At 38.6% G+C, this 26668-nt stretch overlaps 2 protein-coding genes across 8 annotated transcripts in view; one reads left to right on the top strand and one right to left on the bottom strand.

The window, feature by feature from the left end:
* Positions 1-26668, bottom strand: part of ATRN (attractin) — a 178617-nt gene that overhangs the window by 141852 nt on the left and 10097 nt on the right. The window lies entirely within an intron of this gene.
* LOC116739637 (glyceraldehyde-3-phosphate dehydrogenase-like) lies at positions 16916-18196 on the top strand. Its single transcript, XM_032604143.1, is given in 2 exon segments — positions 16916-17278; positions 17280-18196. Coding segments are annotated over 2 exon segments (1098 nt in total). The 5' UTR covers positions 16916-16979; the 3' UTR covers positions 18079-18196.

The following is a 26668-nucleotide window of genomic DNA, read 5'->3' as shown; positions in this document are numbered from 1 at the left end:
ATTTATTTATTTTTGCTTTTGTTTCCCTTGCCTGAGGAGACATATCCAAAAAAACTAAGAGTGATGTCAAAGAGCATACTGCCTATGTTTTCTTGTAGAAGTTTTACGGTTTCATGTCTTATATTTAAGTCTTTAATTCATTTTGAATTTATTTTTGTGCATGGTGTGAGAGTAGTCCAGTTTGATTCTTTTGCATGTAGCTATCCAGTTTTCACAATACCATTTATTCAAGAGGTTGTCTTTTCCCCATTGTATATTCTTGCTTCCTTTATCATAGATAATTGCCCATATAAGTGTGAACTCACTTCTGGGCTCTGTATTCTGTTCCACTGATGTATATGTCTGTTTTTGTTCCAGTACCATACTGTTTTGATTACTGTAGCTTCGTAATATAGTTCGAAATCAGGGCGCCTCCCTCTTTCTTAAAACACTTTCTCCACTTGGTTTCCCAAACCCTACACTCTGGACTCACAGGCAGCTTCTTCTCAGTCCCCTTTAGTAAGTCCAACTGCTTATCCCAATATCTAAATGTAGGAATGCCCCAAGGCTCCAACCTCAGTCTGCTTCTCTACCTAAATTCACTGGGTAAGTGATCTCAGGAAAACTGTCTCAAAACCTTAAGTACCAACTGCATATATTTTTTACAATGAAACTATCATCTCTATGATTGGAACACCATTCTCCTGGTTATCCCAGGCAAAAACTATGAACAATACAGGCATATTATCTGTAAAAAAAAATTACTATTTTATTTTCTCCTTTCTAACATTTTAATTATATTTTATTATCTTCTTGTCTTATTACAACTGGTTAAGATCTCCATTATTACACTGAAAAGAACTGGTAATGGTAAGTATTCCTGTCTTGTTCCCAATCTCAGGTGAAAGTTTTCAATATTTCACCCTACAGTGTGATATTTACCCTAAATTCTTTGTATGAAGTCTTCACCAGATTAAGGAAGTAATTTTCTATTTTTTCTTTCTTTCTTTTTTTAAATTTATTTGGCTACACCAGGTCTTAGTTGCAGCACGTGGGATCTTCATTGCCACATGCTGGATCTTCGTTGCAGCATGTGGCATCTTTAGTTGTGGCATGTGGTATCTTTTAGTTGCGGCATGTGGGATTTTTAGTTGCAGCATTGGGATCTTTTAGTTGTGGCATGCGGGCTCTTAGTTGCAGCATGAAGGATCTAGTTCCCTGACCAGGGATCTCCCTGACCAGGGATCAAACCCGGGCCCCCTGCATTGGGAGTGCAGAGTCTTAACCACCAGACCACCAGGGAAGTCCCTATTCTTTAAACTAAAGATTTTTTTTTTTACCACTAATGAGTACTGAACTCTATTTTCTTTTTAAAAAACTGTCCATCTAATGAAACGATCATTTGGTTTTTCTCCTTTATTCTGTTAAATCAACCTTGAATTTCCCAAATCCAAGAAACCCAAAGTTGGGTTCAATTTGGTCATGATTCTTTTTATATTTTGCTGGATACAGTTTGCAAATATTTTGTTTAATATGTTTGTAAGTTAGACTGACCTGCTGCTTTCCTTCTTTGTCAGGTTTTGATAACAAACATATGCTCACTGCATAAAAACAATGGATTTCACCTCTCTTCCTATGTTCTAGAAGAGTCTGTGTAAGATTGGTCCTATAAAAGTTTGCAAGAATTCACTATTGAAGTCATCTGGGCCTGGAGTTGTCTTTTTAGTAAATTAGTTTTACTAGAGTTTACCACTCCATTTAAATTTTTCAAATTTATTGGAATAAACTTGTTAATAATATCCTCGTATGATTTTTCCAATGTCTGTAGGATCTATAGTGATGGCCCCTTTATCATCACTGATACCAGTAATTTGTTTCTTTTTCTCTTTATCAATCTCTCTAGCAGTTTATCAATTTTACTAGTCTTTTAATGCTTACCTTTGTTAAGCCTCTGTATTGCATAGGTTTTATATTAATTGTTCTCTCATCTATATTACTTCATTCCCATGGCTTTATATTTTGTAGTGCTTTTTCTATTTTCTTGAGTTGGTAACTTAGATCACTGATTCAATCTTTCTTCTTTTTTAATGTATGCATTTAAAGCTGTAACTTTCATTCTCAGCATGGCACTAGTGGTATCCCAAAGCTTTGAAATAAAATATTTTCATTACCATCCGGTTTGAAATATTTTCAAATTACTGGGGTGGTTTCTTCTTCGATTCATGAACATTAGAAGAGTACAGTAACTGTATAGTGCAGTATTCTCTATATGTCAATTAGGCCAAGTGTTTTCAAATCTTTCTTGTTAGTTACTGAGAGAGGAGTATTAAAGTATTTTTAATATCAATGGATGTAAAAAAGCAGGAAGCAAATCTGATGAGGAGCAGGATATGTGCATGGTCTTAAAGCGTCTCCTCACATACTGCTTAACGGTTGCAAGGAGGAATTAGTGGAAAAGTAAGACAATATCTCAAATAGGAAAATAAAATATAAAAAATAAGGGACAGATAGGCATTGTATGCCTCCACATGTGATACCATGAGAAGGATACCTCCCCACCTAAGCAGCATCCCAGCCAAGGATGCATAACGTGAATCTAACCATGAGGAAACATGAAACAAAAGCAAAATTTTAAAAAGTGAATTAAAACCGGGGGGCTGTATTTATGAAAAAATGCCAATATCATTAAAAAGAACAACAAAGAAAGGCAGTAGAAATGTTTTAGATCAGGAGCTGGCAAACTATAGTCCTTGGGCAAAATCCAGCCTGCCATTTGTTCATGAAAATCTTATTGGAACACAGCCACAATCTTTTGCACACTTACTGGCAATGGCTGCTCAGTGCTACAATAGCAGAAGTGAGCAGTTGTGCTCGAGACAAAGCCAAAAATACTTACTATTTGGTCCTTTACAGAAAAGGTGTGCTGACCCTTGTTCCAGATTAAGGCAGGCTCAAGAGACATGACAATCAGATGCAATACCTAACCCTAGACTGGATCTTGTACTGGAGGCAGGGAAATGACAAAAAGGTCATTATTCGGTCAGTTGACAATGGGGAGTACAAACAGTATATAAAAGCATTATATCAATGTCAGACTTACTGATGGTGAAAACTATACCTTAAGACTTAAATCTTAAGTCTCTTAATCACTATTCTTAGAAAATACATGCTAAAGTATTTTAAAGGGTCAAGAGCCATGATACATACATACACATACACACACACACACACACACACACACACACACAGAGCTTACTCTCAAGTGCTTCAAGGAAATAAACTGTGTATGTGCGTGTGTTTGTGTGTGTGAGACAGAGACACACCTACAGAGAGAGGGAATGATTAGGTATTTTTCACCCCTTTTGTCTCTCTGTATTTCTGTCCAGTTATTTTATTCCAATATATTTTGCAACCCACTGATTTTCTCTTCATCTGTGTCTAAGGTTCCTAAAATCAGTAAATGTATTTTCACTTTCCACTGATTTCTTTTCTATACTTTCTAATTCTCTGATGAAATTGTTCATCTTGTCACTTCTTAAAGATAGTTATTATTTATCTCAAAGCCTGTTTCTAATCATTACGACTGCTGGCTTCCTGGTGTGTGTGTGCCTCCACTAATGTCCTTTTCCTGTTCCAAGAGCCAATCCAGAATCCTACACTGCATTTAGTTATTATGTCTTCTTAGTCTCCCTGAGCCTCTTTTTTTTAAATAATTTAAATTTTAGTTGAAATAATAGATTCGCATGCAGTTAGAAAAAATAGTGATTCCTTATACACTTTAAGCAATTTCCTCAAATAGTAACACTTTTCCAAAACTACAGTATAATGTCACAACAATACTGACATTGATAAATCAATCTTATTCAGATTTCCACAATTTTACTTATATGTGTACATGTATGTGTGTTTGTGTAAGTTCTGTACAATTTTGTCACCTGTGTAGACTCATGTATCCACCACCACAGTCAAGATATGCACAGTTCCAAAAATACATGGATTCCTCATATTGCCCTTTAATAACCACACACACCTGCCTCCCACATCTTCCTCACACACTCACTATCCTTAATCCCTGCCAATGTTTAATCTGTTATTTTTATCTTTATGTAATGTCTCTTTGTCTCTGGTAATTTTCTATACTCTAAAATCTAATCTATAAAATATTAATAAAGCCATTCCTGCTCTTTTTAAAAGTAATGTTTATATGGTATAATTTTTCCATTCTTTTACTTTCTACCTACTACATTGTTGAATTTGAAGTGACTTTCCCAGAAGCAGCATATAACTTGGTCATGTGTTTTCATCACTACTGATATGTTAAGGCTTAAGTCTCCCACTCTATCTGTTGTTTTATATTTGTTTTCTCTGGATCTCATTCTTCTGTTTCTCTCTTTTGCCTTCCTGTGGGTCATTTGAACATTTTTAAAGATTTTACCTTGACTTATGTATACTGTTTTTATCTTTTTGTATAGTTTTCTCAGTGGTTACTCTAGGTATTAGAATATACATATGTGATTTATAACAATCTTTTTTTAAAATAAATTTATTTTATTTATTTTTGGCTGCATTGGGTCTTCATTGCTGCACATGGGCTTTCTATAGTTGTGGCGAGCGGGGGCTACTCTTCGTTGCAGTGCACAGGCTTCTCATCGCAGTCGTTTCTCACGTTGTGGAGCACAGGCTCTAGACAGGTGGGCTTCAGTATTGTAGCATGCGGGCTCAGTAGTTTGGCTCGTGGGCTTTAGAGCACAGGCTCAGTAGTTGTGGCACATGGGCTTAGCTGCTCTGCGGCATGTGGGATCTTCCCAGACCAGGGCTCAAACCCATGTCCCCTGCACTGGCAGGCAGATTCTTAACCTCTGCACCACCAGGGAAGCCCAACAGTCTTCTAGTAATAATGTTTTACCACTTTGAGTGGAGTATGGAAACCTCACTTCTATTTAGGTCCTTTATCTTTACTACCATCATATTTAGTATCAAATGGTTTTGTTTTTGATTCAATCATCAATGACTGCTAAAATTCAGGAGGAAAAGGAGAGTCTATTATTATATGCGTCGATATTTCTACCCTCGCCATCATCTCTTTCCTGACGCTCCACGATTCGTTCCTTTATTGTTTCTTTAGGTCTGCTAGCAACAACTTCTTTTAGTTTTTCATCACCTGAGAATGTTTTATTTCCTGAGTGACAACTGTGCTAGATACAGAATTCAAAATTGACAGTTCTTTTATTTCAGCACTTGAAATATTGTGCCACTTCCAATGGCGCCCATGGTTTCAAATGAGAAATCTATTGTTATTTGAATTGGTATTCCCCATAGGTACTGCATCATTTCTACCTGGCTACTTTCAAGACTTTTTTTTTTTGTCTTTAGGTTTCTGGCCCTCTATTCTATTCCACTTATCTGTCTATTCCTTCACCAATACCACAATGTCTTGTGGTACCATTGTAGCTTTATAGTAAACCTTGCTGTCAGGTAGTGTCAGCCCTCAAACTTTGCCCTCCTCCTTCAATCTTATGTTGGCTATTCTGGGTTTCTTGTCTCTCCATATAAACTTTAGCATCAGTTTGTCAATATCCACAAAATAATTTGCTAAGATTCTGAATAGGATTACATTGAATTTATAGATCAAGTTGGGAAGAACTGATCTTAGATCAAAAGACAACACTGAGTCTTTTGATCCATGAACAAGCAACATCTCTCCATTTATTTAGTTCTTCGTTGATTTTGTTCATCAGAGTTTTGTTGATTTCTTCATATAGATCTTATACATATTTTGTTAGACTTATCCCCAGTATTTCACTTTTGGGAGTGCTGATGTAAATGGCATTGTTCCTAAGTTCAAATTCTACTTCTTCATTGCTGATACACAGGAAAGCAGTTTACTTCTGTATATTAATCTTGTGTCCTGTGCCTTTAGATTTCAAGAGTTTAATTCAAGATGCATTTGGTGTAGATTTCCTTGGGTTTATCCTATATGGGATTTGCACAGTTTCTTGGGTCTGTAGATGTTTCTTTTGCCAAATTTGGTAAAATTTCAGCCATATTTCTTTCAAATACTCTTTCAGCCCCATTCTCTCTTTTCCTTCTGGGACTTCAGTAACACGAATGCTGTATCTTCTGTCCTTCATAGATCATTTTTTCTAGTCTGTTTTCTGTTTAGATTGGGTGAATTCTATGGTTTTGTTCTCTGGTTTACTGATGCTACCATCTATTATTCATGGTCACTCTACTATTGAGCCCATCCAGCCACTTTTTCATTGTTGTTGCTGCTACTGTGTTTTTCAATTCTAAAATTTCCATTTGGTTCTAATATCATTTTAAATTTGGTTCTAATTAATTTTATTTGGTTTGTTGCTAAGATTTTGTTTTCTTGTTTCAAGATATTTTAAATTGATTTTGAAGCATTTTTATAACAGCTAGTTTAAAATTCTGAGAAAATTCCAACATCTGATTCACCATGTGTTTGTGTCTGTTGCCTTTTCTAATTCAAGTTGCAGTTTCCTTTGTTATTGGTATGATGAGTGATTTTCTATTGTATCTTGAATATTTTGTCTATTATGTTAGAACATCACTAACGTAGGGTCTTATTAAATCTCTTATTTTAGCAGGTTGTCACCCTGTTTAGTTTTAGCATGTGGATCTTGGCCTACTTTTCTGGGCTATTGTTCAAATGGCAGGTTAATTTTCAGAGACTTTGTGGTCTTATTTGGCTTGCTTTGTTTATCTGGTACCACTGGGCTCCCGCTGGTCCCTGCTAGTGCTGCCTGAAGGGGCAAAAGGAGTGTTGCCAAGTGCCTCTTGGTGGGGAAAGTCTGTAATGGCCCTAGGTTTCCCCTCAGTTTCCAAGTGTCTCTGAGTAGTAAAGGCAAGTCATGAGTCCACAGAGACAAACAGGCTTCCCAGAATGTGCCCTTTGCTACAGCTGGACCCCTCTTGCCAGTTCCACCCATCTGTCCCTGTGTCTCTTGGGCAGGGGAGAAGCAGCTCAAGCCCACACAGCCAAAGAGACTTAGGACTAGGCCAGTTGTAGCTGTGTCCTTTTTGCCAGTAGTGCCCACCTTGGGGTCTTTGGGTTGGGGAGGAGAGTCTCAAGCCCTCAAGGAGAAAGATGCTTCTCAGACTAGAATGCTTACTGTAGCAGAGTCTCTCTTGTCAGTTCTGCCTACCTGCCTTGATATCTCTCCGCAGAAAAGGGAAGTCTCAAGACAGGTGGGAAGGAGTATGCTTCTCCTCAGCACTCATATTCAGTGGGGGCTCATAGGTGATCCCCGTTGCCAATGGTATCGAATTTGCATGATGTTTTCAGAGGGACTCCCATTTGATTCAGGGGAGGCATGAACCTACCTGGACTGTGTTCTGTTGTTAGGTCAGGATGGGGAGGCCAGGAAACACCAGAACTAAGTGGCCTTCTTTTGTGGGGGGAATGCAAAATGCTATGGCTATGCTGTTCTTTCAGTCCTATGGTCCTGAACCAGATCACCTTCCTAGAACCATTCACAGTTCTCCTTTGGTTGTCTTCTGCACAAATTCCAGGACTTATAGTTGGATTTAGCTGGGGAAAATGGGTATATACCATCTCATCTGTACTGGAAGTCTCCCTATGGGTCTTTTCAATTATCTATTTTCTCTCTTGATTTTCAGTCAGTTCTTTCACTTTTATACATCTTTTTTTAAATTGAATGCCAGACTACATTTTATAAATATTTACCACATTATAAATATATACTATATATAGTTACATATAAATATATCATATATTATCACTAAGTATATAAAAACTATACAGATAACCTGAATCAATGATTGATGACAGTGTCTTCCTCCAGAGAAGATTTATATCTGCTTCTAGCAAGCAACAAAGCTAGGAACAGATCTTAATCCAATCAAGGATTGAGGTGATTTGAAAGCTTGGCTTCAGCTTTTTTTGAGAGCTGATCTATTTTGAGTTCACCCTTAAGAATAAAGTGTAGTCTATCCTTAAGGGTTCTCAGCTAAAGGCTTGGGGTGTTTTCCAGTGCCTGTCATTCTTTGCAAGCTCTGAACTCCAATTCTGTCCCCCAATTCTGCATGACTATCAAAATCTCTGCTTAGAATCTCAGCCTCTCTGCCACCACTTTCTGCTCAACCTCTTAGCTATGTTTCAAATCAGCCAATCACTCCATGGGGAAACCTATACCAAAAGTTGGCCTCACCCCTCTGTGCTCTCCTTTTCTCCAAAATTTTGGCCTCTCAAGTCCTTGTTGTCTGCCTTGCTCACTCTCCAAAGCCTCCAAACAGACTTTAAAAAAGTGTTTTTCCAGCTTTTCTAGTTGTTCTCAGTTGGAGTGCTGCCTCAGAAAAAGCTATTCTGCCATTGATAGAAACAGAAATCTCCCCAATAGCTTGTGATGTGATGATAATATGTTCCAGGCTCATACTATAGATTTTCTGACTCCAACCTGAAAAAAGACATTTTTCCAATGTACCCCAGGTTCCTTCTAGTGAGAATTATTTTTTAAGAGAACAAAGTCTGACACTAGAAGTGCTTAATGCTACCTAGCTTAATTTCTGAGATTTTTCAGTAGAGAGAATTAGGAAATACATTTTTAAAAGGGAAAAAATACATCATGAGCTCATACTGACATTTCCAACTCAAATTTAGGATCCTAGAATTCTTACCCAACTCTCTGATTATATCTCTTTTCCATTCAAAAATCTAGGGTCTCTATCCAATATAAGTATTCACTTGTTTACTTTATGATACACACCTCCAGAATAACAATACCAATATTACTACCAGTTATACGATTACTAGAAACAGTTTATGATATCTTTGCAGTTCCTTATCCTTGGGAGTGTATACCACTATAAACATCCAAATTACTATGCTTCAAGGTGACCTGAAATAGTCTCTATGTGCTTCAGCCTCAAACTTGATATACATTTAGGTTCATGTTTCATTTTGCATTTAGGAATTACCTTTTTTCTCTAATTTTATTTCATTTTTGTTTTATAATATGGTAAAACATTTGCATGATTCTAAAACCTAATCCACAAAGTACATTCAGAAGTCTAGGTTCTATACCTGTTTCTGCCACCCCATTCCCTCCCTTTCCTTAGAGTAATCATTTTTCTTAGTTTTTGGTTTATCATTCCTTTGTTTGGTCTACGTATATACACAAAAATGTAGGTGTATATATTTGTATAGCCCCCTTATTTGAAAACTAGTAGCATACAATGCCATTGTTTTGCTCCTTGCTTTTTCCATTTAACAATACAGTCTTGAGATGACCACATAGCTGATATGTAGATTATCCTCATTCCTTTTTATAGCTACTCCATTTATAGTACTCCATTGTGTGGACATACCATATTTTATTTAACTAGTCCTCTTAGTAATCTGAGCCCAGACTAACCTGCTATTGAATTTTGTTTCATAATTCAAGTTCACATAAAAATGCAAGTAGTCTCACTGAGGAGGACAGATCAACTAATCTGCTGGTATTCTGGCCTCTGCTGTCACAGTATTAAGCAAATAAGTTAACTATATAACCAAGAAAAAAATACACTGACAAATTTAGCCCCTGCCCAAATCCATGATATAGGGTTCTCAACTGGAGTATACAACAAAATCACCCATAGAGGCTTAAAAAACAAACGATAAATGATAGGGCCACAACACTAACCACTCTCAGATGGGACCCAGCATTGCATTAGTGTCTTTAAAAGCTCCACAAATGATTCTAATACATACTCCGAATTAAGAACAAATCTTCCACATACAATCTTGGAATTTCTAGGTGTTGAAGTAAGTGGCTGAATTTTTGACACCGATACTAAAAATATTTCTACATTCTAAACTTTCATTTTTAGTTAGAAATTTTTGATCTAATAATTCTTTAAAATCAACATACAATGAGAAAAGTTTATCATGAAAATTTATAGTAATAGCCCTAAAATGTAACAGATTAAGCACGTCCTAATTACTTAAAAATAATAAATCTATAACTATCATGAGTGCTATATGCTTTAATGTTTAGAATATCCTACTATAACCATCCATAATGATAATCAAAACTACCACAAGGTAATATGGATCCCTCACATTTGTAAAAAATAATAAATCATCTACCTTGAAAGACTCCATAAAAGGGACAATTCCTTTGCTCAAATCCTGGGCTCTGTCCTTGGAGTTGTCCTGAATCCAGTTCTCTATGATCCCCCTAGATGCAACCCCATATGCATTCACAGCTTCCTCTAGCGTCTATATGATAACAACTGCCCAAACTATATTTCTAGCACAAAGCCAGACCCCTTTCAGACCAATATTTCCTGTATTAAAAATTTAAGTAATTAAAAAAAAAATTAAGTAATTAAATCCACTTCTTTTTACCTCTTGGTTTTTCTTTTTTCCCCCCCACAATTTTGTCATCATCCACCCTACCTTTCAAAACTTATCAACTCTTCCTTTACCTTACCCCATTCACTCAGCCTACAAAACCACCCCCATTTTTGTCCCTCTTCTCTCCCCATTTTGTCCCTCTTCTATCCCTAGGCCAATCATGCCCTAGATTAAATTCTCATCCAAGCTTATTCCTACAGTAGCTCAGCCCAACTCCCTGAACTGGCCAGTCTTCTATACAGACGGTCTTAAATTCTGTCCCCAAACATATCAGCATTTAAGGGTGAAGACAAAATAAAGACAATAGACAAAATGTGATACCCTTGCCAAAAGAAAACCTCATGAACATAGATATAAAAACCCAAAACAAAATATTACCAGATCAAATCCAGAAAATCTACATTAAAAAATATATCATGGCCAAACTGAGTTCATTTCAGGGATATAAGGATGGTCAAACAATTAGAAAGTCTATCAGTGTAACTTAACATATTAACAGATTAAAGGACAAAAGCTATATGATCACTGGTCACCTACTATGTGCCAGGCACTATTCTAGAAGATTTCTTTGAAGTCAGAAACAAGACTGTTCAACAAGGTCCTATAGACCTTAAACAATTCAATAATTAGACAAGAAAAAGAAGCACAGAGTACACAGATCAGAAATAAACTATTACAGCCTTCCCTGGTGGCGCAGTGGTTAAGAATCCGCCTGCCAATGCAGGGGACACGGGTTCGAGCCCTGGTCCGCGAGGATCCTACATGCTGCAGAGCAACTAAGCCCATGCGCCACAACTACTGAGCCTGCGCTCTAGAGCCCGCAAGCCACAACTACTGACCCCGCGTGCTACAACTACTGAAGCCCACGCACCTAGAGCCCATGCTCCGCAACATGAGAAGCCACTGCGATGAGAAGCCCGTGCACCGCAATGAAGAGTGGTCCCCACTCGCCGCAACTAGAGAAAGCCCGCGTGCAGCACTGATGACCCAGTGCAGCCAAAAATAAATAAATTTATTTTAAAAAAAGAAAGAAACTATTACAACTTATTGGCAGCATGATTATCAACATAGAAAACTTAGTAGAATTCACAAGCTCTAAATACTACAAGAATTTCAAAAGGTTTCCTAGATATAAGTTCAATATGTAAGAAAATCAATTCTGCTTTTGCACTTCTACCATCACAACGATGGTAAGAATCGGACAGTTTCTGGTTCAAGGAGGATTAGAGAGTTTCGACACCCCACCCCTACCAGATAAGCCCAGCTAAGCTCCTGCCTAGACCCATACAGGTAAACTCACTAGAGATCAGCCAAGTCACCCAGATAACCATAGAGACTTATGAGCTAAATATTGCTTACTGTTATAATGATAATACTGATAAAAATAAAAATTTCATTCCTATGTACTACAGTAATCAATTAGGTTTAGCAACAGCAACAAAATTATACATCTAGGGGTAAATCCAATAAAAGTATGTGAGACCATTTGGAAAAAAGTTATAAGAATTTACTTAAAGACATAAAAGGTGTCTAAATAAGTGGAAATATAAAGCATGTTCTAGATGATAAGACTATTGATAAACATGACGAACTTCTCCAGGCTAATCTCAATATCAGGTGAAATTCCAATCAAAAATCTCAACAAGGATTTTTGTTGAAATAAAAGGAACAAAGGGCTAAAAACAACCAGGAGAAATTTGAAGTTTTACGTAACTAAGGTATATTTCAAATCTGTAAGGAGGAAAGCATACTATTATATAAATGGGACTGGGACAACTGCTTACCAAATAAAAATAACTAAATTAGGTCATAACAAACTATACATAAAAATAAATTACAGGTAGAAGAAAGATCAAAAAGTGAAAAAGCAGGGCTTCCCTGGTGGTGCAAGGGCTGAGAGTCCGCCTGCTGATGCAGGGGACACAGGTTCGTGCCCCGGTGCGGGAAGATCCCACATGCCACGGAGCGGCTGGGCCCGTGAGCCATGGCCACTGAGCCTGCGCGTCCGGAGCCTGTGCTCCGCAACGGAAGAGGCCACAACAGTGAGAGGCCCGCGTACCGCAAAAAAAAAAAAGTGAAAAAGCAAATATTTTTTAACGTTGAGGAAGAAATACAGGAGAATATCTTGACAAGGTCAGTAAAGGAAAGGAATTTTTTAATATAACAAAAAGAGCACAAACCATAAAGGAAAAAAAGTGACAAAACTGACTACATTAAAATTTAAATTTCTGTTAAAAACACACCATAAAGAAAGTTAAAGACAAGCCATAATTGCTGGTGGTAATGTAAGTTGGCTAAATCTCTATGGAAAGCTTTTTGGCAATACCTGACAAAATCAAAAATGCACATATCCCTCTGATAAAGCAATTTTACTTCTGAGAACTAAACCTAAAAATACACCCAGAAATGTGTGAAATGACATGTGTACAAGGTCATTCAACACCTTTATATAAATTAAGACACAACCAGGCAATGGAATACCAAAGAATTTTTTTTTCAAATGTACTGGTATGAATCTCTAAGATATGCTGCTCAGTGAGGATGGAGAGGGAAAAGCAAAGTACAGATCATTGGGGAAATATGCCATTCTTATGTAAAAAGAAGGAGGAAGAACATACAAAATATGCAATTGTTTATATATGCTGCTAACATATCTGGAAAGCTACACAACTGATGACAGACTATTCCCAGAGAGGAAAAGGAAAACTTTCTATCATATATCCCTTTGTAGCTTTTGAATGCATTACCAATTTAAGAAAAGACCATATTTCATCTGTTCGAAGACATGCCTTTCTTTTCTCATTTAATATCTCTGAAATCAAGGTGCTTCTTAGAACTGATACCAATATCTTAATAATACTAGAAACATTTTTCTTTCTTAGTAGTACATAAAATAATGGTGTATCTTATAATTGATGGCATCTTAGATTCAACAAAATTAAGTAAAAATTTCTTAATAAATTTTTTAAAAATATAATTTTGGATTTACAGAAAAGTTGCAGAGATGATACAGTGAATTCCCAGACACCTCTTATCCAGTTTCACCTAATGATAACATATTAAATTACTATGATACATTTGCCAGACTAAGAAACCAATATTGGTACTTTTCTATTCCCTAAACGCCAGACTTTATTCCAAGTTCTCCAGTTTTTACACTAATATACTATTTTCTGTTCTCGGATACCACATTACATTTATTCATCATGTCTCCTTTGTCCCCCTGGCCTATGACAGTTTCTTAGTGTTTCCTTGTTTTTCATGACCTTGACAGTTTTGAGATAGTGTACTATCAAGCATTTTGTGGAATGTTCCTCAATTTGTCTGATGTTTTTCTCATGATTACATTGGGGTTACGGGGCTTTGGGAAAAACGCCACAGACGCAACATACCCTCCTAATCACATCATATCAGGGGCACATGATATCAACACATTTTACCACAGCAATGTTAACCCTGATCATTTGGTCAAGGTAGTGCTTGCCAAGTTTCTCCACTGTAAAGTTACTATTTTTCCCCTCTCCATATTCTACTCTTTGGATAAGATTCACTAAATACTGCCTATACTTAAGGAGGGCAGTGGAGAGAAATTAAGCTCCGCATCCTAGACAGGGAAGTATCTGCTTATAATATTCAGAATTCTTCTGTAATATTTGTTCCTTCTTATCAATTATTTATCCAATCAATTATAGGTAAAATTTTTGAACTGTAAAATAAAATAAGCCATTTACTAAAAGAAGATCATTGCTGCATATATAATCCCAGGATTAATATACAGAATATATGAAGAACTCCTATAAACTAATTTAAAAATCAACCCAAATGACAAATGGGCAAAAGGCAAGAAAAAGCAATTCAAATGAACATAAACAAAATATGGCCTTTAAACATATTGAAAGATAGTCACTCTTACTAGTAATCAAGAGAATGCAAAATAAAACCACCATATACAATTTCATACCCATCAGATTGGAGTGAAAAAAAAAACTAGAACACCCAAACATGAACGAGTAAAATGAACCCAAACATGGGAGTAAAATCTAGACCAATCCCTTTTAAGAACAATTTAGTAATATCTAAAATTGAAGTGCTCTGACCCAGCAATTTTACTCCTAATGACTAGGTAACAAATCCTTTTGAAAGTCAGGTGGTTTCCAATTTTTTGCTTACAACAAAACTGAAGGCAGATATAACTCAGCTGTTGCCTGGTACATACTTAAAACGAATTTTCGATGAAAGACTATCATTTGACCTTTGGCATATAATTTAAAAGGAGTTCAAATACTTGACAGACCCTGCCACAACAAAGTTTCTTCCATTTAAAGATACTTATTTGGGGCTTCCCTCGTGGTCCAGTGGTTAAGAATCTGTTTTGCAATGCCACATGCCACAGGGAAACTAAGCCTGCGTGTCACAATTAATGAAAGATCCCGCGTGCTGCAACTAAGCCCCAATGCAGCCAAAAAATAAATAAATAAATATTTTAAAAAATAATTTTAAAACTTATTTATGTTAACAAGTTTTATTAGTTTTACATTTACCAAAGGGGGAAAAGGGATTAATATTTACACTAAACTCTGTCTCGTTCTAACAGTAAATTATTTCATCACAGATTTTTTTTTTTTTTTGGCTGCGTTGGGTCTTCATTGCTGCGTGAGGGCTTTCTACAGTTGCGGCGAGCCGGGGCTACTCCTCGTTGCAGTGTGCGGGCCTCTCATTGTGGTGGCTTCTCCTTGTGGAGCACAGGCTCTAGGCGCGCAGGCTCAGTAGTTGCGGGGCACGGGCTTAGTTGCTCTGCAGCATGTAGGATCCTCACAGACCAGGGCTCGAACCCGTGTCCCTGTATTGGCAGGCAGATTCTCAACCACTGTGCCACCAAGGAAGTCTGTCATCACAGATTTTTAAAAGTACTATCCATCTCAACAAGAGATGCTTTTCCAATAAAAAATGTTTAAAAGTTTTTTCAAAAAATGTGTATTAGATTTGTGTCGTTTGCTCAGCTGTATACTACAAATAACTGTAATAATTAGTTAATTCAGAAGAAAATCTTCAGCATGTGAGGTCTCATGGTCATAGAAAGCTGAAAAAAAATCATTTCTTTACAAATCCTTATTACAGAAAAGATAGGATACTCAAACTATCTTCAAGCATAGAACTATTTTAGAATAAACTTCTATGGGGGAAATACACGTACACACACAAATTAGTGCACGTAAAACTGGTGAAATCTGAATAAGGTTGATGGACTGTATCAATGCCAATATTCTGGTTGTGCTTTTGTACTATGGTTATGCAAGATGTTACTATTAAGAGAAACAGGTGACAGATATAAGAAATCTATCATTTCTTAGAACTGTATATGGATCGACGATTATCTCAAAATAAAACTTTTTAAAAACTATATATGAAGATTTTGAAACTTATTACAAAACTACTTATTACAAACTAATCAGGATGGTCTGGTACTGACATAACAACAAACATATAGGTCAATGGAACATAACTGTGAGTCTAGAAATAAACCCATTCATCTAGAGTTAACTGATTTTTGACATGGGTACCAGGACCATTCAATGGGGGGAAAATAGTTTCTTCAATAAATGGTGCTGGAACAACTGGATATCCACATGCAACAAAATGAAGTGGAACCACCACCTCACACAGCATGTACAAAAATTAATTCAAAATGGATCAAAGACCAAAATGTAAAAGCTAACCCTATAAAACTCTTAAAAAGAAAACACAGGTGTAACTCTTCATGACCGTGGATTAGGATTAGATAAGAAAGACACTTAAAGCACAAGCAAATGAACAAAAAAAAAAAGAAAAGAAAAATTAGACTTCATCAAAATTTTAAACTTTTGTATGTAAAAAGCATTATCAAGGTTGTTCTTGTGAAAAATAACCAACAAAATAAGAGGAAATCATTTGCAAATCATATATCTGACAAGGGTCTAATATCCAGAACATATAAAGAACTCTTACAACTCAACAATAAAAAGACAAATAATTTTAAAAATGGTCAAACGACTGGAGTAGACATTTTTCCAAAGGAGATATACAAATGGCCACACAGGCACATGAAAAGATACTAAAAACCAATAGTCATTAGGGAAATACAAATCAAAGTCATAATGAGATACCAGCTTGTACTTACTAGGATAGCCATTCATTCATTTATTTATATAAATAATTTCATAACAATAAATGAATGGGACTTCCCTGGTAGTCCAGTGGTTAAGAATCTACCTTCCAATGCAGGGGACACAGGTTTGATCCCTGGTTGGGGAACTAAGATCCCACATGCCATTGGGCAACTAAGCACGCGCGCACAACTAGAGAGCCCACGTGACGCAACTACCAAGCCTGCGCACCACAACCAGAGAGAAGTCCCCACGCCACAACTAGAGAGACGCCCGCGCACTGCAACGAAGAGCCCTCGCTCTGCAACGAAAGATTCCAGATGCCGCAACAAAGATCCTGCATGCTGCAACTAAGACCAATGCAACCAAATAAATATTTTTTTAAAAAATAAATGAATGAAAAGCTCTCTGCTCCTCCCGTTCGACAGACAGCCGTGTCTTGTGTGCAGTGCCAGCTGCATCCCGGAGACAAGATGGTGAAGGTTGGAGCGAACGGATTTGGCCGTATTCGGCGCCTGGTCACCAGGGCTGCTTTTAACTCTGGCAAAGTGGACACTGGTGCCATCAATGACCCCTTCATTGACCTTCACTACATGGTCTACATGTTCCAGTATGATTCCATCCATGGCAAGTTCCATGGCACAGTCAAAGCTGAGAACGGGAAGCTTGTCGTCAGTGGAAAGGCCATCACCATCTTCCAAGAGCGAGATCCCACCAACATCAAATGGGGTGATGGTGGTAATGAGTATGTGGTGGAGTCCACCGGCGTCTTCCACCATGGAGAAGGCCGGGGCTCACTTGAAGGGTGGAGCCAAGAGGGTCATCATCTCTGCCCCTTCTGCCGATGCCCCCATGTTTGTCATGGGCGTGAACCATGAGAAGTATGACAACCACCTCAAGATTGTCAGCAATGCCTCCTGCACCACCAACTGCTTGGGCCCCCTGGCCAAGGTCATCCATGACCACTTCGGCATCGTGGAAGGACTCAGGATGACGGTCCATGCCATCACTGCCACCCAGAAGACCATGGATGGCCCCTCCGGGAAGCTGTGGCATGATGGCCGAGGGGCTGCCCAGAACATCATCCCTGCTTCTACTGGCGCTGCCAAGGCTGTGGGCAAGGTCATCCCTGAGCTGAACGGGAAGCTCACTGGCATGGCTTTCCACGTCCCCACCCCCAACGTGTCCGTCGTGGATCTGACCTGCCGCCTGGAGAAACCTGCCAAATACGAGGACATCAAGAAGGTGGTGAAGCAACCGGTGGACGGCCCCCTCAAGGGCATCCTGGGCTACACTGAGGACCACGTTGTCTCCTATGACTTCAACAGTGACACCCACTCTTCTACCTTCGATGCTGGGGCTGGCATCGCCCTCAATGACCACTTTGTCAAGCTCATTTCCTGGTATGACAATGAATTTGGCTACAGCAACAGGTGGTGGACCTCATGGTCCAATGGCCTCCAAGGAGTAAGAGTCCCTGGACCACCAGCCCCAGCAGGAGCACGAGAGGAAGAGAGAGGTCCTCTGCTGCTGGGGAGTCCTTGCCCCAACTCCGACCTCCAACACACCTGAGAATCTCCAGACCTTCACGCGGTTTCCATCCCAGACCCTCTGAGGAAGGGGAGAAGGAGGGGCTTAGGGAGCCCTACCTTGTCATGTACCATCAATAAAGTACACTGTACCCAGAAAATAAATAAATAAATAAATAAATGAATAAAACTTCAGAAAATAAGTATTGATGAGAACGTGGAGAAAATGCAACTCTCATACACTGCTGGTAGGAATGTAAACTGGTACAGTTGCTGTGAAAAAGTTTGGCACTTCCTCAAAAAGTAAACATTGCGTTACCGTGGACCCATCAATTCCACTCCTAGGCAAACACCCAAGAGACATACCCATATGTCCACTCAAAAATTTGTACATGAATGTTCACAGCAGCATTATTCATAATAGGCAAAGGGTGTAAGCAACCCAAATATCCATCAACTAATGGATGGAAAAATAAGATGTGGTATATGTATACTATGGAATATTATTCAGCCATAAAAAGGAATGAAGTACTGATATATGATACAACATGGATGAATCTTGAAAACATTACACTAAGTAAAAGAAGTCAGTCACAAATGACCACAAATGCCTAGGACAGAAAATCCATAAGTAGAAAGTAGACTGTGGTTCTCAGGCACTGGGAGGAAGGAGGAATGGGGAGTGACTGCTAACAGGTACAGGGTTTCTGTTTGGCATAATGAAAATATTCTGGAATTAGATAGTGATGATGGTTGCACAACTTTATGAATACACTAAAAATCACGTTAACTGTACACTTTAAAATGGTGACTTTTATGTTATCTGACATTTAGATCAGTGGACAGAATTCATAACCCAGGGGGGAAAAATTGTACAGAGGAATTAGAATGAAATAAGAAGTTAGGCAAAAAAAAAAAAAAAAGGGGACACTGAAAAAATTGACTGTCAAAGAAGACCCTAAATGCGTATTTTTAAAAAGAGTGAGAATGAGGGAGCTGGAAGAGGGAAGAGATATGGGAACATATGTATATGTATAACTGATTCACTTTGTTATAAAGTAGAAACTAACACACCATTGTAAAGCAATTTTACTCCAATAAAGATGTTTAAAAAAAAAAAGTAAGAATGGTTAACAAACTGCTATAAAATTTGCAGGTACCCAATAAATTTTGTAAAGTAATATAATGGGTTTTTTCAGTAACTCTATTTATAATACACCAGAAATGACATTCTTTGCAACTACATAAAGACCTTTTTTAAAAATGGTGTATGTCAACTGCATGTTAACCTAAAAGTACTCAAGGAAGTAAACAGAATTTTTTAATATTTTGGAGGTACTTCAAAATTTGAAGATCAAAGCCCTAGAGAAAAATCATACATAGGTACACAAGAGATATGTAAAAATGTTAATTGTAGCACTGTTCGTAACAGCACAAGCTGGAAAAATCTAAATGCCCATCAGCGGAAAACTAGGTAAATAAATTGGAATTCTGTAATGAATATAGCTATGAAATCAACTAGTACTACATTTATCAACACAAACATCTCAAAAGCATAAAAAAATAGGTTTAGGAGTGGGGATAAAACATATTACAGAATAATTACTTTTTATAAAGTTTGAAATCATGATCTTGTTTTTGGAAACAAGACATTGTGTGTGTGTGTGTGTGTGTGTGTGTGTATCTGTAGTGAAATAGAAACATATAAGAGAAATAATAAACATCAACTTCACCACACTAGTTACCTCTGGGGAGAGTTAAGGTAAACAGAATGAGGAAGGAGTAATATAGGAACCTTGGTGATATCTGTAATGCTTTATATTACACAACTTATATAATTATGTAGTAATATTAATATGAAGGAATTCAGAAGAGCTAGGTTGCAAGTACACAGATGTTCATTTTATTATTCTTTGTATCTCTTCCACAAGCTTAAAATATTTCATGTTGAAAGGAAGTTAAAGTTAGCTCAGAGACTGAACCAGCACCAAATACATGCACCAAAGCAACCAGTTACTTGGTCAGGGTCAGTCAGTGTTTCTCAACCAGGAGTCCAAATGATGTTCCAATTAAAAGACAGTAATGGTATCTATTAAAAGAGATGCATAAGACATGATACTTAAATACACTTTAGGGAAGGGTACGAAATGAACCTAATTCTGCAAATTTGCCTCAAGATCATCTTGCTAAACCTTCTGATTAAAATCCTTGCATAGGGGAAATCCAGGAAGATGGCGGAAGGGTAAGACGTGGAGATCACCTTCCTCCCCACAGATACACCAGAAATACATCTACAGGTGGACCAACTCCTACAGAATACCTACTGAACGCTGGCAGAAGACCTCAGACCTCCCAAAGGCAAGAAACTCCCCACGTACCTGGGTAGGGCAAAAGAATAAAGAGAGACAAAAGAATAGGGATGGAACCTGCACCAGTGGGCGGGAGCTGTGAAGGAGTAAAGGTTTCCACACACTAGGAAGCCCCTTCGCAGGCAGAGACTGCGGGTGGCAGAGGGGGGAAGCTTTGGAGCCGAGGAGGAGAGCGCAGCAACAGGGGTGCGGAAGGCAAAGCGGAGAGATTCCCGCACAGAGGATCGGTGCGACCAGCACTCACCAGCCCGAGAGGCTTGTCTGCTCACCAGCTGGGGCGGGTGGGGACTGGGAGCTGAGGCTCGGGCTTCGGTCGGAGCAAAGGGAGAGGACTGGGGTTGGCGGCGTGAACACAGCCTGCAGGGGGTTAGTGCACCACGGCTAGCCAGGAGGGAGTCCGGGGTACAGTCTAGACCTGTCGAAGAAGCAAGAGACTTTTTCTTCCCTCTTTGTTTCCTGGTGCGCAAGGAGAGGGGATTAAGAGCGCTGCTTAAAGGACCTCCAGAGACAGGCGCGAGCCGCGGCTAACAGCGCGGGTCCCAGAGACGGGCATGAGACGTTAAGGCTGCTGCTGCCGCCACCAAGAAGTCTGTGTGCGAACACAGGTCACTATCCACACTGCCCCTCCTGGGAGCCTGTGCAGCCCGCCACTGCCAGGGTCCCAGGATCCAGGGACAACTTCCCCGGGAGAACGCATGGCGCGCCTCAGGATGGTGCGACGTCATGCTGGACTCTGCTGCCGCAGGCTCGCCCCACACTCCGTACCCCTCCCTCCCCCCGGCCTGAGTGAGCCAGAGCCCCTGAATCAGCGGCTCCTTTAACCCCGTCCTGTCTCAGCGAAGAACAGATGCCCTCCAGCAACCTACACGCACAGGCGGGGCCAAATCCAAAGCTGAGCCCCGGGAGCTGTGAGAACAAAGAAGAGAAGGGGAAATTCCTTCCCTCAGAAGCAGGGGATTAAAGCTCCACAATCAATTTGACGTACCTGCATCTGTGGAATACCTGAATAGACAACGAATCATCCCAAATTGAGGAGGTGGATTTTGAAAGCAAGATTTATTATTTTTTCCCCTTTTCCTCTTTTTGTGAGTGTGTGTGTGTATGCTTCTGTGTGAGATTTTGTCTGTATAGCTTTGCTTTCACCATTTGTCCTAGGGTTCTATCCGTCCTTTTTGTTTTTTACTTTTTAAAAAAATTTGCTTAATAATTATTTTTTATTCTAATTATTTTATTTTATCTTACTTTATTTTCTGTTGTCCTCTTTCTTTCTTTCTTTCTTTCTTTCTTTCTTTCTTTCTTTCTTTCTTTCTTTCTTTCTTTCTACTTTTTCTCCCTTTTATTCCGAGCCGTGTGGATGAAAGGCTCTTGGTGCTGCAGCCAGGAGTCAGTGCTGTGCCTCTGAGGTGGGAGAGCCAACTTCAGGACACTGCTCCACAAGAGACTTCCCAGTTCCACATAATATCAAACGGCGAAAATCTACCAGAGATCTCCATATCAACACCAACACCCAGCTTCACTCAACACCCAGCAAGCTACAGTACTGGACACCCTATGCCAAACAACTAGCAAGACAGGAACACAACCCCACCCATTAGCAGAGAGGCTGCCTAAAATCATAATAAGGCCACAGAAACCCCAAAACACACCACCAGACGTGGACCTGCCCACCAGACAGACAAGACCCAGTCTCATCCACCAGAACACAGGCACTAGTCACCTCCACTAGGAAGCCTACACAACCCACTGAACCAACTTTAGCCACTGGGGACAGAAACCAAAAACAACGGGAACTATGAACCTGCAACCTGCAAAAAGGAGACCCCAAACACAGTAAGATAAGCAAAATGAGAAGACAGAAAAACACAAAGCAGATGAAGGAACAAGATAAAAACCCACCAGACCTAACAAATGAAGAGGAAATAGGCAGTCTACCTGAAAAGTAATTCAGAATAATGATAGTAAGGATGATCCAAAATCTTGGAAATAGAATGGAGAAAATTCAAGAAACATTTAACAAGGACCTAAAAGAACTAAAGATGAAACAAGCAACGATGAACAACACAATAAATGAAATTAAAAATACTCTAGAAGGGATCAATAGCAGAATAACTGAGGCAGAAGAACGGATAAGTGACCTGGAAGATAAAATAGTGGAAATAACTACTGCAGAGCAGAATAAAGAAAAAAGAATGAAAAGAACCGAGGACAGTCTCACGGACCTCTGAGACAACATTAAGCGCACCAACATTCGAATTATAGGGGTTCCAGAAGAAGAGAAAAAGAAAGGGACTGAGAAAATATTTGAAGAGATTATAGTTGAAAACTTCCCTAATATGGGAAAGGAAATAGTTAATCAAGTCCAGGCAGCACAGAGAGTCCCATACAGGATAAATCCAAGGAGAAACACGCCAAGACACATATTAATCAAACTGTCAAAAATTAAATACAAAGAAAATATATTAAAAGCAGCAAGGGAAAAACAACAAATAACACACAAGGGAATCCCCATAAGGTTTACAGCTGATCTTTCAGCAGACACTCTGCAAGCCAGAAGGGACTGGCAGGACATATTTAAAGTGATGAAGGAGAAAAACCTACAACCAAGATTACTCTACCCAGCAAGGATCTCATTCAGATTTGATGGAGAAATTAAAACCTTTACAGACAAGCAAAAGCTGAGAGAGTTCAGCACCACCAAACCAGCTTTACAACAAATGCTAAAGGATCTTCTCTAGGCAAGAAACACAAGAGAAGGAAAAGATCTACAACAACAAACCCAAAACAATTAAGAAAATGGGAATAGGAACATACATATCAATAATTACCTTACATGTAAATGGATTAAATGCTCCCACCAAAAGACACAGACTGGCTGAATGGATACAAAAACAAGACCCATATATATGCTGTCTACAAGAGACCCACTTCAGACCTAGAGACACATACAGACTGAAAGTGAGGGGAAGGAAAAAGGTATTCCATCCAAATGGAAACCAAAAGAAAGCTGGAGTAGCAATTCTCATTATCAGACAAAGTCGACTTTAAAATAAAGACTATTACAAGAGACAAAGAAGGACACTACGTAATGATCAAGGGATCAATCCAAGAAGAAGATATAACAATTGTAAATATTTATGCACCCAACATAGGAGCACCTCAATACATAAGGCAAATAATAACAGCCATAAAAGGGGAAACCGACAGTAACACATTCATAGCAGGGGACTTTAACACCCCACTTTCACCAATGGACAGATCATCCAAAATGAAAATAAATAAGGAAACACAAGCTTTAAATGATTCATTAAAGGAGATGGACTTAACCGATATATATAGGACATTCCAACAACAGAATACACATTTTTCTCAAGTGCTCATGGAACATTCTCCAGGACAGATCATATCTTGGGTCACAAATCAAGCCTTGGTAAATTTAAGAAAGTTGAAATTATATCAAGTATCTTTTCCGACTACAACGCTGAGACTAGATATCAATTACAGGAAAAGATCTGTAAAAAATACAAACACATGGAGGCTAAACAATACACTACTTAATAATCAAGAGATCACTGAAGAAATCAAAGAGGAAATAAAAAAATACCTAGAAACAAATGACTGGAGACATGGGGACCCAAAACCTATGGGATGCAGCAAAAGCAGTTCTAAGAAGGAAGTTTGTAACAATACAACCCTACCTTAAGAAACAGGAAACATCTCGAATAAACAACCTAACCTTGCACCTAATGCAATTAGAGAAAGAAGAACAAAAAAACCCCAAAGTTAGCAGAAGGAAAGAAATCATAAAGATCAGATCAGAAATAAACGAAAAAGAAATGAAGGAAACAATAGCAAAGATCAATAAAACTAAAAGCTGGTTCTTTGAGAACAAAAACAAAATTGATAAACCATTAGCCAGACTCATCAAGAAAAAAAGGGAGAAGACTCAAATCAATAAAATTAGAAATGAAGAGGGAGAACAACTGACACTGCAGAAATACAAAAGATCATGAGAGATTACCACAACCCACACTATGCCAATAAAATAGACAACCTGGAAGAAATGAACAAATTCTTAGAAATGCACAACCTGACAAGACTGAATCAGTAAGAAATAGAAAATATGAACAGACCAATCACAAGCACTGAAATTGAAACTGTGATTAAAAATCTTCCAACACGGCTTCCCTGGTGGCGCAGTAGTTGAGAGTCCGCCTGCCGATGCAGGGGACAGGGGTTCGTGCCCCGGTCCTGGAAGATCCCACATGCCGCGTTGAGGCTGGGCCCGTGAAGCTATGGCCACTGAGCCTGCACATCCGGAGCCTGTGCTCCGCAACGGGAAAGGCCACAGCAGCGAGAGGCCCGCGTACCGCAAAAAAAAAAAAAAAATCTTCCAACAAACAAAAGCCCAGGACCAGATGGCTTCACAGGGGAATTCTATCAAACATTTAGAGAAGAGCTAACACCTATCCTTCTCAAACTCTTCCAAAATATAGCAGAGGGAGCAACACTCCCAAACTCATTCTACGAGGCCACCATCACCCTGATAGCAAAACCAGACAAGGAAGTCACAAAGGAAGAAAACTACAGGCCAATATCACTGATGAACATAGATGCAAAAATCCTCAACAAAATACTAGCAAACAGAATCCAACAGCACATTAAAAGGATCATACACCATGATCAAGTGGGATTTATTCCAGGAATACAAGCATTCTTCAATGTACGCAAATCAATCAACGTGATACACCATATTAACAAACTGAAGGAGAAAAACCATATGGTCATCTCAATAGATGCAGAGAAAGCTTTTGACAAAATTCAACACCCATTTATGATAAAAACCCTGCAGAAAGTAGGCATAGAGGGAACTTTCCTCAACATAATAAAAGCCATATATGACAAACCGACAGCCAGCATTGTCCTCAATGGTGGAAAAACTGAAAGCATTTCCACTAAGATCAGGAACAAGACAAGGTTGCCCACTCTCACCACTCTTATTCAACATAGTTTTGGAAGTTTTAGCCATAGAAATCAGAGAAGAAAAGGAAATAAAAGGAATCAAATTGGAAAAGAAGTAAAGGTGTCACTGTTTGCAGATGACATGATACTATACATAGAGAATCCTAAAGATGCTAGCAGAAAACTACTAGAGTTAATCAATGAATTTGTTAAAGTAGCAGGATACAAAATTAATGCACAGAAATCTCTGGCATCCCTATACAGTAATGATGAAAAATCTGAAAGTGAAATCAAGAAAGCACTCCCATTTACCATTGCAACAAAAAGAATAAAATATCTAGGAATAAACCTACCGAAGGAGACAGAAGACCTGTATGCAGAAAATTATAAGACACTGATGAAAGAAATTAAAGATGATACAAATAGATGAAGAGATATACCATGTTCTTGGATTGGAAGAATCAACATTGTGAAAATGACTCTACTACCCAAAGCAATCTACAGATTCAATGCAATCCCTATCAAACTACCAGTGGCATTTTTCACAGAACTGGAACAAAAAATTTCACAATTTGTATGGAAACACAAAAGACCCTGAAGAGCCAAAGCAAACTTGAGAACGAAAAACGGAGCTGGAGGAATCAGGCTCCCTGACTTCAGACTATACTACAAAGCTACAGTAATCAAGACAGTATGGTACTGGCACAAAAACAGAAAGATCAATGGAACAGGATAGAAAGCCCAGAGATAAACCCACGCACATATGGTCACCTTATCTTTGATAAAGGAGGCAGGAATGTACAGTGGAGAAAGGACAGCCTCTTCAATAAGTGGTGCTGGGTAAACCAGACAGGTACATGTAAAAGTTTGAGATTAGAACACTCCCTAACACCACACATAAAAATAAGCTCAAAATGGATTAAAGACCTAAATGTAAGGCCAGAAACTATCAAACTCTTAGAGGAAAACATAGGCAGAACACTCTATGACATAAATCACAGCAAGATCCTTTTTGACCCACCTCCTAGAGAAATGGAAATAAAAACAAAAATAAACAAATGGGACCTAATGAAACGTCAAAGCTTTTGCACAGCAAAGGAAACCATAAACAAGACCAAAAGACAACTCTCAGAATGGGAGAAAATATTTGCAAATGAAGCAACTGACAAAGGATTAATCTCCAAAATATACAAGCAGCTCATGCAGCTCTACAACAAAAAAACAAACAACCCAATCCAAAAATGGGCAGAAGACCTAAATAGACAGTTCTCCAAAGAAGATACACAGACTGCCAACAAACACATG

The sequence above is a fragment of the Phocoena sinus genome, chromosome 15, assembly GCF_008692025.1.
Source record: "Phocoena sinus isolate mPhoSin1 chromosome 15, mPhoSin1.pri, whole genome shotgun sequence".
NCBI lineage: Eukaryota > Metazoa > Chordata > Mammalia > Artiodactyla > Phocoenidae > Phocoena > Phocoena sinus.
Note: the sequence above shows the minus strand (reverse complement) of the source record. Positions and strands in the feature narration are given on the sequence as shown.